This window comes from Barbus barbus (genome assembly GCF_936440315.1).
Source record: "Barbus barbus genome assembly, chromosome: 40".
NCBI lineage: Eukaryota > Metazoa > Chordata > Actinopteri > Cypriniformes > Cyprinidae > Barbus > Barbus barbus.
In genome coordinates this window covers 15666391-15681859 of record NC_136718.1, presented here as the reverse complement: position 1 = coordinate 15681859, position 15469 = coordinate 15666391, and the positions used below count along the sequence as shown (strand labels likewise).

Below are 15469 nucleotides of genomic sequence, written 5' to 3'. Positions count from 1 at the left end.
CAAATCCTTCTGACTCGAGTATAAACTTTAAATATTATATTGAAGCATCAAGTTAGTGTTCCAGTGTTATGCTGAATTTTATGTAAAACGTACTTTGTTTGTTTTATTGACAAGTTTTAAATATCAGGCTTGGCTGTTTAGACTTCCAGATGGTTCTGAGTCAGCTAAAAGCTCCTCTTGCTTTGGCTCTGTTATGATTGCTAAGGAAACCATTCACATCCTCAACTGATTCTCCCTCAATGGTAACTAGGTCAGAGACCGAAGCATTGATACACCTGACCTGTCTTCTGCTTGTTTGTGTAAACCAGTCTATTTAGCATATCTGCTCAGTCTGTTTTGTCCCTCCTGAACTTGTTCCTGATTGTAGCGGTTGATGGCCTTTATGAGTGAGTCATTGAACGTTCACTCTAACCAAAGAGTTCAAGCACATTCAGGAACGAAATGAGTAACTGTTTATGAGTGATTTATCAAATCATTCACTCCAGATGATTCGTTCATTCAGGAAAAGAAAATAGTTTTATCACTATCACTTGCAGTCGTGCTGTTGGTCTGAATATCAACAAACCTGCTGCTTAGGCGTTTCCATAAAATAATGCTGATGGTGAAATTGTCAAGTTTGAAAAAACTGGTATAGGCTACAACTGGTAAAGCAGTTTTCCATGATTTATCCAGACTTATTCTGTTTTAGTATGACAGCAGAATGCTGCACTTTCAAAAAGCGCAATTGCTAAAAATGTAATATTGATAATATCTTAATTATAAGAACATCTGCTGTGTTATGTATTTACATTGTGTTATTAAAAAAGTGCATAATCTGCATATTCATGTTCATCTGTTTATGAGCTGTACGAAGTGGAATTACACAGCAATTAATATGCTTTTTGAAACAAACCAAAAAAAAAGTAAATTGAACCTGATGAAAAGCTATATGTGTTGTTTCAGTACATTCAGTTTTGAGAAACCTTTAAGATTGTGAGGAATCTCAGTGCAAAAGAGGTAAGACATACTGTATCAACACTATATTTTTCATTTTTGACATTCTAGAGGAGATTTTAAAACTGACAATAGATTTTTGAAATACACAAAATACTGAATAAAGGATTTGAACAAATGATTAGACAGGCATGAAATTTGAAAGTATACCGTTATCTATAATGGGGCAATTTAAGAATAAATTTGTTCTGTAATTTAGCCATGTAACACATACTGCAATGAATTCTAAACTGTAGTGAGCCGTCATTAAAAATATCAAAGAAAACACTGTGTAATGCTACCTGTTGTTGCTGGTGTTTTGGAAGAATGTGTTGATTTAAAGCATATATCGAGTGTTTTAAGTCATTTTGAATGTGAAATTAACTGCTGTAAGAAATGGGTCCTAGCGGTTGTATGAAATGAAAAGCTTGATGCCTTTTCTCTCGTGACCTGGTGGACTGCAGGATTAAAATTTGCCGTGTTTTCTCTAATTTATGTAACATGATCAAATGTCACATTTAACAATCTCACCTTCCCTATTTCTTCATCAAGAAGTACTTTGAGAAGCAAAATATAAAGTCTTAGACAAGACAAAAAAAATCTTTATTTTCTAGACAGTTCTTGTATGTGGATAGCAGTTTCCCATGTGAGACGGGGGAGGCAAATATGAGTGGAGTGCTGGAGGTGAATGAACAGAATTTAGATCAAAAATGATAACAGATGCTGCAGACAGTCTGGGGGGAGCCGTTTGCTTAAAAAGAGAAAGGACAACGATGATGTTGTGTATTTAGTGGTTTATTGCAATATATACTCTCACTATAGCACAATTATGGAAGTCAGGGGAAGTCGTGGCCTAATGCCCACTGCTCCGGGTGTATGTTCACGGTGTGTGTGTGTTCACTGCTGTGTGTGTGCACGTTGGATGGGTTAAATGCAGAGCACGAATTCCGAGTATGGGTCACCATACTTGGCAGTATGTCACTTCACTTCACTTCATTATCAAGATGGAATGAGTTTATAGATTTTTTTTATTTTTTATTATTACTTTGGGGTTGTATTTAAGTTTGTTTTTGGTTTTTCAGGATTTTCATTATAATGATTCTGTCTTTCTGTCTAGACACTTTTGAAAAGCCAGAAGAATGAGCAGCAAGGTACACCACTTTTCCATCTATATTATATTAAATTACTATTCATTCCAAGGCATTTGCAACTTGGGTGGTTCTTGCTACAAGTAAGTTTGATTATGAAAGATGATGTTGGTAAAAGCAATTAAAACATAATTGTATAAGAGAAAACAAAGCAAAAATCTCTCTCTATGCCTGTTTGAGGATAAGCGAGCAAATAACCTCAGCTTTCGGGTTCCAAAATCGGACGTTACTTTCAGGTTATGCAAGTAACCATAGTAACTTGCTCTCTGAAGATATCCTGCTCCGGAGCAGGTTATGTTCCAGGGTTAGTTCACTTCAGCGCACGCGTGATCTACTGACGAACCTTCAGTGAGCATTTATGATGGCTGTTTTACTAACGTCATTTTACCATTTCAGACTATTTGCTCCTCATGTTTTTTTAAATTTGAAACTCATACTTGCATATGTTTTTGAAATCAATCTTTTCAGAGCAAAGGCAGCTTGGAGTGCTGGGATGCCAAATGCAACAAGATGGCTGCAAGACTATGGGCCTAAAATGAAGCAAGTACAATTCACATTGAATTAATTGATGGGTTTTAGAGTTATGCGAGATGAAAATCATCACTTTATGAAAGGTTTTTTAAAGTATATTTCTTCATTTTTGGATGAATTGCTGTTTTTGCAAATGTAGCAGCACAAATTGGTTTTCTGAAGCAGTTCAATATTTTTATAATTTAATTCCGAACATTGATCAGCTCATGCATACACAGCCCAGACAAATACTGGTTCTGTCACACCACATGAAGGACATTATGATATCAAAGGATGTTAGATGTAATATAGTGTGCCACCATTTTTTATTCGGACTGTATTAGCAGAATGAATAACATAATAAATTTCAGTTTGCCTTTGATTCAGAGTCATTATGCATCAGAAGAATAAGAGTTGGGTCTTGAAAGTTCTAGTAGGCTTTCTTAATATGGATTACAAAAAAGGTCTTGTGTGTTATATTTCCACTTGCACTTGTCTAAAAGTTGCTTTAGGTTTGTATAAAGGTCTGTTGATTTATTATTTATATTTATTTGGTTGTTTTATTAATGAAAAACCCAATTCAATTCAAGCTCAAGAACATTCAGCTGATACACCCCTGAATGTTTTTCCCAATTAAATCCAGTTGATCGACAGCTCTGGAAGACATGTTGTGAAAATTACTACAGGGCTTTAAATGGGCACACTCCCTACTGAATAAACACTACTCTGATCCTTCACACCATAAATTTAAATGTCTTTCCACACAAGGCTTAATTTTATGATTTGTGACGTATACTAACACTTTTTTTTATGCATTTAGAAAAAGGAGCCTGACCAGGTGCAGAAGTCAGCAGTCCCCATCATTGCTGTTGAGGAGGAAGAGGAAATGTCACGAGGGAACCTAGTGGATGTTTTGATTGTCAACCAAGAGGTGATGTCAACCAAGTCTAGGGTCAGTGCACTGCTGCTGTTTTTTCACTTTATGCCCTTATTTAGAATACACTAACTTCTCAAAGCACCTTTACAGAAAAGGCATGTGTCTACATTACAATTTAGCCTGATCTGTTCTATAAATACTATACTTTTCAACTTGAATAGTGTTGTATCGTGATTTATAGTGATGCTACATGGGTGTACTCACTTCTGTTGTATCTGTATGTTTGACTAATAAACTGGAAGCAATATTAATGTGACATACTGATACAATTCCTGCTAATCATGATGTTCATTCTATTCTAAGTAGTATGGGTTTAATACAGGATATTTACAGTCTGATGTAGTAAAAAGAAAAAGTTGTATGAACATGCCCTCTAACCTTACCTCTTTTACTTTAACAAATGCTGTTCTTGCGGAGTTTCCACACACAAATATATCTGATGTGTGAGCGCAAATGTAACACAGCAATTCTTTATAGAATTGCAATATTTTTTGGACATGTATAATTAAATTGTTATTTTTTTATTGTATTTATTTTACATGTTTGAAATGAAGTCTAAAATCAAATCAAAATCAAATTCAGCAAAAAAGTGAAGTTTGTGTGTTGCTGCTGTTACAAAATGTTTTTTTTTTATGTTTGTTCCTTTTATTTAAAAACATGGTAGGTGCATTTTATGTTTTGCAGTGCTAAAACCATTTGAGGTTTAAATAAACACTGTTTGAATTGTTAATAATGTGTCTCTGTCTGTCTTTGAAGTTATGTATGTATTGTAATGACCTTAAAAAATGGATTCAGCAATAATACATTTATAGTATATTGCTTGTGTGTTTCAAAGACACTCGTAATGTACTCGTAATACAAAAAAGTTCACTTTAAAATCACTAATTAAGCATGTAAATGAGCATGTACTTAAAGTGTATTTACTTGAAGTATACACTTTAAGTGTATACTTGAAGTTCTTGAAGTTCTTATAATATACTTGAAGTTCTTCCGATTTAGCATATAAAAGTACACTAAATACACTTAAAGTAATACTTTAGTATAATTTAATTACAACTAAAATACGCTCAGTACAAAAATAGTTGTTCCAAAATAGCACACTTCAAGTTACTAAATATACTGTATAATGACAATTAGTCTGGCTGCAAGTATACGTTTTTCACTAGGGTTGTTAAATTTATTTCTAGTTAGTTGATTTGATTAATTTGAGGCTTTTCATTTCTGTTCATAAACATGCATAATACTGTTTATACCATCTGCACTGTGATTGGCTGGATTAGTTCCACCTTGCAAGGGCGGCGCCAGAAAATTGACCGCAGGTGCTGAGGGGGTGCTAAATCAATGACAGAGGGAGCTGGGCAATTAATAGTAAATATGACCAAAACATGTTGTTATTAGGGGTTCATGCACGAAGTGCTGAAACCCTATTGTAACTTAGGATTTTTATTATAATTATTCTTCCCTAAAACTGATCGTGCAGAACAAACCGTAAGGCCTAGAGAGCTGAAACTTTGTCAGAAGGTAGTAGTCTGACTCGCTACTCAGGCGCAAAGGCTCACCCCAGTCAGCCTATGGGGGGGTGCTACAGCGAACAAAAATGTGAAATCGCTCATAGCTCCTAAACCGCTTGTCGTAGACTCAAAAATTTTTGGAATCCTTGGGTCAAGGCGGACAAAAGTCTGAAAAATCAGATTTGTGCTGCAAGGTACGTTTTTTCTGCAAAATTGAGCTATGTCCAAAACCTACTTTTGCAAACTAGTCCTAGGTTTTTCGCCCAATCTGAACCAAACCAGTGCAGAAAAATTCTCTGAACAGAGAATATCAATAATTAACAAAAAAAAAGTTGAAATTTCGACTCGTCACAAAACGTTTGAAAGCGGAGGGCCAATTTTACAAAAAATATATATACTCGCATAACTCTAAGCTATAACTCGTGAACAAAATAAGATATCTTCACCGAACTTGGTTCACATGTGTAAGAGCTCAATCTTTGGTCAAATAAAAAACATTGTGCAGCTCTGCCACTTGGTGGTGCTATAAGATGGAAAAAACATAAAAATGTCTATAACTACGCAAGCGTAAGTCCAATTGACCTGAAAATTGGCCTGTGTGTGTGTGTGTGTGTGTGTGTGCATTTGTATTTGTTCACTACTCACTGCTGTGTGTGTGCACTTGGATGGGTTAAACGCAGAGCACCGATTTCGAGTATGGGTCACCATACTTGACAATACGTCACGACTTTTTTTTTTTTAAACATGTGAAATGTTATGGACATGTTATCAAGGTAATGTTATTATTAACTTTAATGTCCAATCATTGTTTCCAGTAGGCTAATAGTGCAAAACAAAAGTGCTTTCTGCCTGACAGAATTGGGTCCAGTCAGTCACTCTACCTCTTGCTGCAGTTGCTTATTTTACACTTTCAACAGCAGCATCTGTAAAATATCATGTGAACAAACATGTTTTTAGTTACTAACCACTACATGTCCTTATTTACACATGTGAGCTTAATTTGTTATTTGGTCAACATACACATGGTGGTGGTATAAAAAAAAGAAAGACCCCAAAATTGGCACCTCGCGGGCAGATTGAGATTCATTTTGTTCCTGTTTTTCAGAATCTCCTATAGAATATACTGCATGTATTTCCGTGATAATGGATATCTTGCCCTTCCAAAGCTCATGTTCCCATGAAGCTAAGGGCCCTTATATGTGAAACTATTAAGAGCTCATTGTTTAATGTGAAGGAGTGGATCCCAGATCTACAATGGCCTTCATAATAATATTAATTATAATATTTCTTGAATAATTACTAATCAAAGTTACATTTATGCATGTTAGAGAATAAGTTGAATATGGTTTATTATGGTTTTAGTCTGCCTTTTTACTCTTTTAAGAAGCTGCATTTATTATGTGCATGTGTGACTTCAAAGCTGCTCATTATTTATGATATAATTGTGTTTGCATATTTATCAATCAACACGTTTGTGTTACTGCAACTTTTCACTAATAGGATACAAAATAGGTTTTCATCATCATATATAAATAATAATCGTGCTCCTGCGTCGGAGGCTCAAGGTGGCCGACACATAGGGATATTTTACCGGCCGATCCCCATTTCATTGACGGGCCGCCCGGCTCCGGGGGACGCGGACAATAACGGCCTTCTCGGGGCTAATGCTTCTGCGGCTCTGCCCCATCGGACCTCCTCGAGTTTTATGAGCGAGCGGCCGCTCGCCTCAGTATTGAATGGAAATCACCTCTAATACGTCGGACCAGGAAAATGACTAGTTCTCCGTAATGCCCGTCAAACCGGACAAGAGGGCTCTCTCGGTGGACGGAAAGCACGCACTGTGGCTTAATCTTTCCGGTCTGCCTGACAGCGAAAAGCGAAGCGCCTGTCTAGCCTGGCCAGGCTGTCTTCAGTCTTGCTGTTTCGCTAATACAGCAGCGCTGTGACGAGGGTTTAAAAATGTCCTTCCTAGGAAGCCTGCGCCTCTGTGAGGAGGGAGAGAGAGAAAAAAACAAAACAAAAAAAAAAACCCTCCCTTTTAGTAAGCGGCCAGCTTGTTGCACGGTCACAGGTGGCTTTAAGTTCAAGTTCACAGGCGGCCAGCCCTCCGGACACCAGTTCTGCCCCATCTAAAAACGGAGGTTATCTGTCGGCGCAGTCGGGGGTACCTATTCAGTGTTCCCGGTGTAGCCCAATGTCGTTTCCCTGTTTTCAGAGGGGAATACAGTGAGAAAAAGTGCACAAACAGTGTCACCACACAGCTCCATTCACACTTCTCTCACAAATTATATAAAGACTTCGATCTCAGTGTTGCCCAACACATAAAAAAGTCATCCCCACGAGATGGCGCTATTGTACCACAAATGTGCGAACCGGCCGAAATAGCAGCTCGAAGCAGTTCTCCGGTGTGTGTGAGGATACTCACATTAAGACGAAATCTCCTTCCTCATCGAGAAAGGGGTTGGTCTCCCCCAACCTACCATTGAAACTGGTCTGTGGAAACAGGGAGTTTCCTTTTTAGAGCTATCCATAATCACAGGCAGAACAGGTAGAATATGAGTTTTTGGAGGGCGTTTATTTTGTAATGCAACATCAGATCCTCTTGAAGCTGGTTGAGAGACATCCTGGGGTAGTGGATTATTAATCTGAATTAAAAGTGGTGTGTGGAAACAGGGAGTTTTTTGTGGAGACAGGGGTTTTTATTTTTATAACTGTGTATTTACAGATAAAAAATGGTTAAATGCAAGTTGTAAAAGGCTTTTATTTTGTTATTTCTCATCAGACTGTTTTTTTTTCATATTAATTGGTCTATTTATTTATTTATATCAGACCGTTTTAAACTTATTATTTTTATTTATTAATCAGTTTATTCATTCATTCATTTCATTCATTGACAGAGAAACTGGCTGAATGAATGCCAGAGATCGCTTTTCCTTTGATCTGAGTTTTTACAAGCTATTACCGCAATGCCTAGTACATGCGCGCACCACAAAATAATGTGGCGGCTAGAATGACCGTGTTTTTCGAAGTGGAGGCTGGCCTGACCGCAGTAACAAAGCCGAGATGACAGCCGCCGCATGTCTTTATCTGTCTGTGCATCCGTTTTATATCTGTCTTACCATAATTGGTAGTTCCGGTTTTTAATTCTGTTTAAATCTGTTTTGCCACAATTTCTTATCCGTCCACCTGGCCAATTTTAATTGGTTGCCACAATTTCTTATCACTTTTACTCCCATGGCCACTTCATTTTAATGGTGAAATTTGGCCAGATCAGCCACCTTTATTCTGCTGGCCACCAGGATATAAACCTGTACACAGACACACACTTGGGAATCAGAAGTCCAACTTTTTTCCAACTTCTGCACCCTCCTATTCTTGCCGATGGTCAAGGCTAGATAGAGATGGCGCTGAACAGCGTGTGGTGTTTTTTTTATTATTTTATTTTTTAAAATTGCGATGTGCTTAGAACAGAGTATTAAAATACCAAGAGGCGAAACTCTGGTGCTTTTCGGGTAACAGCCACTAGGTGGCGCTTCTGTAGCACGGCCGCCATTTTGGGGTGAAAATTCCAACTGGACAACGTCACAGATTCACAGAAATAGACAGAATCACAACGAAAGAGAATGAAGGAATAAAAGAACGCAATGTTGGGCAATCCACTGCAAAAACTATCAGTGTGACAGTAAAAATCTGTCCGTTTTCCCAAAGACCCTGACAGGTCATTTTTCACAAAAGTGTATGTTGTGTTTTGAAGTGGGACATAGCTCTATTTTATGCACCTGCTAACTTTAACTGTTTTTAGTCTAGTAGTAAACTTAAATCCTTTTAGGAACTGCAGGTCCTATAGCCACAGAAACCATAATAAGACACTATAGTTATAATGAGCGTATGCAACTTCACACATTTACAATTACTTACTATATTATTAAACTTACTATTACTCCACTAGGTCTGAATATATATTGTACGTTTTAATCCCCCTGGAACACACGACAAACATGATGATCTCTAGAACATGATGCATTGCTGTGTCTGTCATAATTAAACAATTAAACCATTTTGGAAAGTGGCTGTAATTGTTTTTTTGTTTTGTTTTTTAACATAAAACGTTTTTTTGTTTTTGTTTACAGTCTTCCTTTAACGGACATTAATATAAGACGATACTGCAAAAACAGTTTACTGTCAACTGTTATATATTTTATGTCCAACATTCCTAAATTTTCTGTCATTCATTTAATTTCATATGTTGGTATTAATTCAGTGTTTATAATGTTAACACTTGAACTTAAAATATTTTCAACCGAAACTGACATGGTTTCTGGAGAGCAAAAGGTTTTGTAAAAAAATAAAAAATAAAAATGGCAAGGCTTTAAAATAAAGTCTGTAACTGTTAAAATGATTTGATGATCACTAGTCTAGTGATTGTACATTGGACTACCGAGTGGCTTTCACCCCAAAATGGCGGAAGCGCTGGGCTGCTGCTGCAATGTAACGTTCTACAGAGTTTCGCCTCTTGGTCTTCTATACTCTTTGTTTAGAAAGAACTAGAACTGTTCGACGTAATTTCCGGTGGAATATTCCAGCGAATCCTGCTACGTCTTTAAAAAGAGACGCGTTGAAAAGCGTTGTCTGTGATAGTTAGGTGCAGTCTGTAAATTAAATTTAATCTTTGTTCTTTTAAGGTCATAACTGTTTTTTTCGGGGACCCAAATTCAACTAAATGTGAATTATAAATAGCCGTCTGTGTCGTTGAAGCTGACCACCAAAAGCGCTGTCTGCGTTAATTTTGAGACGCATCCTTCTGTAACCTTGAAGGTAAGTTTGTTGTCAGAGCGTGACGATATATCAAGTTTTGAAACAAGACATTTCGATGAGGCTATGATGGATTTTATATGTATACGTTACGCAACGTAACGGTTGTTATATTGAAAGGCTTTTTCTCAGTACCCTTAATTTAACGACTTAATGGAAGAATACTTGACATGTTAAGGGGCATAATAAGAAGCACTGGCACAATTCATTCAGTGTTTCCATAATAAATCACAAAAAAAAAAAAAAAAAAAAAAAAAAATCAGATGCGTCTTTTTAATGCTGTACGATAGGTAAGGGCAGAAACCACAACCTGCAACTTATAACAAATATAGCCTACTACTGGACAGTGTCATAAGGCTGACTGATGTTGAATGCGCAGTTGTTTATAGCCTACTGTAAACTAATGAAACTGCGTTTGCGCAGACATTAGGCATACGCAGCCTGATTTTTGGTCATAAAATGCTAGTTTCACCATACATACGGGCTACTTAACCTTAATAATAACGCATCAATCAGTATATTGGCAGGTATAGTTATAACAACTTGTGAGAAAACCAGTTTTGCCTCTCAAGTGCGACAGTAGGCGCGTTTCCATTACCCTTCAAATTGCGTATTGAAAATAGGCCTACGCCTACGCGTCAATTTCGCAAAAACACCCTTATATCTTAAAAAAGTCTGTACGCTCGCATGAGGTGATTTTTCAGGCAATGCAAAAAAGGAATAGTTGGCAAAAGTGCAATGGAAACAGTTTTTTCGCATAAACAGGTCACATGGTGTACTATGTAAATTGTCATATGCTCATTCTTCAATGTAGCTACTATAACCTATAAACTATAATCCAAGAAACACTGGCCGCTCTCAAGTATAAGGGGCTTTGCCTGCCATTCATGCTTAGACCATTTACACGGCACGGCACACGTCTGTGGCGCAGTGTGGCTCTGATACGGCCACCGGAGTTAATCTCAGCCACTCTAGTCTATGCTTGTGTTTATATAAGCCGCGCCGCACACGTTTCTGAAAAAGATACATGCACACGCCTCCTTCGATTAAATATAGCCAAAATCCCATCAAATTCCGTTGCCATGACTTATCGCGAGAGGGGAAAAACATCCTTTTGTCGCATAACATGTTAATGGAAACACCGTCATTTCGCAATACTTTTTTATCGCCATTTGTAAAATATCGCCAAAGTTTTGCGCAAATCTGTAATGGAAACGCGCCTACTTGCAGACTTGTGTAATAATAGATGTGATCCTGAGCAGGAGTAAACGTGATTGGATTTCATCGCGCCTTCGGATATCACTGTAGTAGTCTATTATAAGAAGAGTTTTTATCTTTAATTCATTTCATAGTCTGTTACTGACTAAACAGAACTCTATAATTAGCCTTTTTATATATATATGGGTCATTGACGTATAAGGATTTTCGACAGGCACATTTTAAAATACAAAAATAATAATATATTTTGTAGTTGTTCAAACATTAAGACGGTTGTGTACACATAAATTCATATTAAAAAATTTAATTAAGTGATTTTAGTGTTTTTTCATCTAGATTAATCAGCTGTAGCCTTAAAAATTGTCATGTGGTGCGACCATTATTTATATTAAAATTAATTAATTTCCTTAACATTTTTTAGATGTTCTCAGTAATTGAAGTGTTTTGAAACAAAGTATTTGCATTTCTTTTGAGTTTCTGTACATAATGATCTCTTATTTTTGTTCTATAATTTCAGAGTTGCCACCTTAATTGTAGTTAGCAGACTTATTTTTTCTGTAAATTGCATAAAACTGAGAAAGATATTTTTAAATACCATTCACTTAAGCATACTATAGCAGTGATTCATATTTCAGCCACATAAATTAGATAATTTATTTTTATTTTAATACAGTTATTATTATTATTGGTCGCACCACATGATGAGTGGTCACTCCAAATGACACAAAGACCTTACATCATTACAAATCTATTTAAAGAAACATGTGTGAAAAGTTCAGCATATGGCATTAACCGCAGTCATTTTTTTAGATCCAGTTATTTCTAAACTTTGCCCAACTTTAAGGGCAGGTCTTTGCTAAGGGTCAATTTAGGGTTGCTGGCTCAGGTTCTGAGATGAAATCATAAACATCTTTCTTACAGCAGAAAATTACATCTGGAGTTTGTGCTTGACTGCAGGGTCAGAATTAACATGCTGCCTATGGTGAGCGTTTATTTTACTTTGCTTGACAGTGGAATCTGGTAAAATAGATTAAAATAGTTATTAATAAATATATAATAAATTACTAATAAACGCATAATTACCAAACTAAAATTAGATGCTCTAATTTCCTATTCTTTGCATTTTTTTCTCATGTTGTACAAAGATGACACATAAACTGCTCATAATGACCCAAACTGCATAAAAATCTATTCCAAATTATATTAAAATAAAGTATTTTGTGTATATAAACCATTAATTGAATATAAAAACACAAAAACTGTGAATCTGGGACATATATCTATAATGGAAAACACTGCAGTGGTCGCACCACATGATATTTGGTCGCACCACATGATATTTTCAAATTCGGTCAAAATTTACAAGCACAGAATTAGCCACCTAAACAAAACAAGCTAGCTTCCCATTAAAGGTCACTATGAAATTCATAATAAAAATAAATGCTTGTAGAAATAACTTAATATTGTTTTTTTGAGGTCATACCACGATATCCAAATGTGGTAACTACATATTAGCCGTTAAAAAAGTTAGTTTTTTCCAAATTTGAAAGAGACTTACAAACCTGCTTGATGCTTCCATGGGTCCTTAGCAACTTGGTATATGATGCAAAGTCCTATCTTTGAATGGATTTCAACATAAAAGTCCCAAAATGGTAGTTTCTTGATGGTTGCACCACATGATTTTTCATAAAATGGAAATCGTCGGACAAAGTTTGTTTGTATATTATGATGGAAATATAAATACAAATGCTTTGCAGTTTTATACAGGATTACAAAACACTTTGGAAATAATGTCAAATAGTGCAGAAAATTAATCTGAATAGATTTAGGGTAATTTCAAAGATGTTTACAAAAACAAATTATGGCCGGACAGTCGTACCACATGATATTTTGACACTTTGAATAACAGAACAATTGCAAATAACAAATTTTTTTTGAAAAATGAAAGTTGGTATATATGTGGGAGAGGTTCTTCTTGTATATGGCATCTTTTTTATGCATTTAAACCAATTTTTAACTGAAAAAATGCAATCGGACAGAAAATTTAGGCGTCACGTCATTGACACATATATATAAAGAGGGGGGTGGGTGGGTGCTGGGTTGTGATTTAATATTGTTAAACATCGCAGGAAGGTCTTAAGGAACTCTTGACTGAAAACAACAAGGCTACTAATGTGATTAAAAACGGTGATAGTAGGCTAATGAACGTCCTAAAATGTGATTATATTATAATTAATAGATGTAAAAATTAATAGAAGTAACCCAGCTTTAGGGCCGGATACCACAGGTGAATAAGGTCAATTTTTAACTTATAGATATCAACTCATTTACCTTCCTAGTTGATTGATCACAGTACATTAGTTTATTATTATTATTATGTATTGTAAAATGTTAAGTTTAGATGCAAATAAGGCATCATTAAGTTTCAAATTCTTGTTTCATTTTGCTGGCAAGTATTTTGGATATCTGTTTTTATAACGTAAATCAGAAAATACTATAAACTGCCAGCAAAAAATAGTTAATGATTTTCTGATCTGGAAAGTTTGGTGTATGGAAGTGCTAATGAAGTGGATATTCCTGGCTCAATGCATCAGAAAGAAAAGAATTGTCAGAAAATGGCCTTTAAAGATATAAATAAAAGCCTATATATTGTAATTAAAATCTTCTGATGCAAATAGATAAAGTGTAATGGAGTAAAAACACTTGAATGTGTATTTTGGATGTTTTCTTTCCACTAGTCTGAAGGTAAAAATTAAAGCAAAATAGTCCCAGTCCATTTCAAAATGAAAAACAATGGTTGTAGTGTTTTGCCTTAAGTTTTAAGGTGGGTCTTTAAGATTAGGCCATACAATTTTCCAGGAAAACAAAAAAGCACCATGGTATTACAGTGTGGGCTGGTTAACCTGTGAGGCAGGACTTGAAAACACAGATTAAATCCTGTTTTTTGCTGCACATGGTATTATGTTGTTCTTATCATTTGGTAAAGCTGACCGTCTTTTTTGAATTCATTTCAGTGCTGTTTGACGTGGAAAGATCTGTTGACCATCATGATCCTTCTGACTCCCACATCTGGTAAGTAGATTAATACAGTATGCAAAACAGTGGCACATGCCATTTCTGCTTTCCACATCAAAGAAAATGGCTGTTTATGTTTAGGATTCTTTTAATAATGAGTGGCACTAACTGTGTTCTTGCAGTCAGTAATCTTGGCATGGTTTGGGATGGTTGGCACAAGATTGAAACTATGTGAAGCTGTAGAAAGAAAACAAGTGTGGGCTTCCTCATATGTGGAGGACAGAGCTACAGCTTTAGAGGCTCAGTTGCACTTTAACTCAGTGTATTGAGCTGGATTTAAGCCCATTTTTGACCATGTATCCATCCCCAAATAAATAAAGAGGTTGATGAAACACATTTACATGCAAACTAATGACAAAGCAGTTTTTATAGATAACCGAATAGTTGTTTCTTAGCAGTTGGCTCATATATCTGTAACCTGAAAATTTGGGCCATGATTTTTTTGTCCCATAGTTGCATAGCTGCCAAATAATTTCTTGTTTTTTTTTACTTTTACCTGGTTACGCTGAGGTTCAGTTACACAACTTGAGTGATGCCTTTAGTACAGTATTATACAGTGTTCTAGAAACAGATAAATGTTAATCTTGTCAATCCGGGCTTCTGTCACATGGAGCAGAGGAACTAGACATGCACAAAGACCTCTGTGTCAATAAGTGGTCAGGTAGGAGAAGTTACTAATAAGACAAATCCTGTAGTCGGCTACACTACCTGGAATACACCAGGACAGAACAGCCCTATACAAAGACACACAGGTTCGTTGCCAAAGGCCGGGTGAGCCTAAAAATATAGACAGTAATATCAACAAGAATCACTGATTCAAACACACAATTAATAAAAACACAGTCAGTCAATACAATACTTCACAAAAGGTCTCAAAATCACATCACAAACAAAATACCAGTAACATACAAAATTAAATAAAAAGAAAACAAAATCAAGAGGTAAAGAGGGAGGTGGCCAAAAGAGACCCTCAAATTTCTACCCCACACTCAATACCCATGACACACACACACTCACACTCTTGTGAAAAACAAGGCAAAATGTTAAGCACAGCACTCCATGTGGACACGCGTACAAGGGGTGCTTCTCAATTCTTATTTGTGCATCCTCGTTTCCTTTCCTTGCATCTTAACTCCACCCCCTCATGATGCGAGGGACGGATGCACAGAAAAGATGCGAGGACGGAGGAATTGAATCAAGTGAAATGATATATCCTCGCTCCCTTTAGTGTCACTTCAGAGCGTCATCAGCTGTGCAAAATGGATCTGCCCTTTTGTTAAAGTTTG

General features: G+C 36.2%; 1 protein-coding gene across 5 annotated transcripts in view; it reads left to right on the top strand.

The window, feature by feature from the left end:
• Positions 1-9528: 9528 nt before the first annotated feature.
• The window catches only part of LOC306859814 (transmembrane protein 269-like), a 28840-nt gene continuing 22899 nt past the window's right edge, over positions 9529-15469 (top strand). For 2 of the 5 annotated variants that reach the window (XM_079401115.1, XM_079401109.1), the window contains exons 1-2: positions 9640-9893; positions 14123-14180. Coding sequence is in view for 1 of the 5 variants with exons in the window: in XM_079401111.1 (XP_079257237.1) it covers positions 14156-14180 (25 nt within the window). In the remaining 4 variants the exon portion in view is untranslated. Of the gene's footprint in view, positions 9894-14122; positions 14181-15469 lie in introns of all 5 variants that reach the window. The other 3 variants (XM_079401111.1, XM_079401112.1, XM_079401113.1) reach the window with 3 other exon arrangements.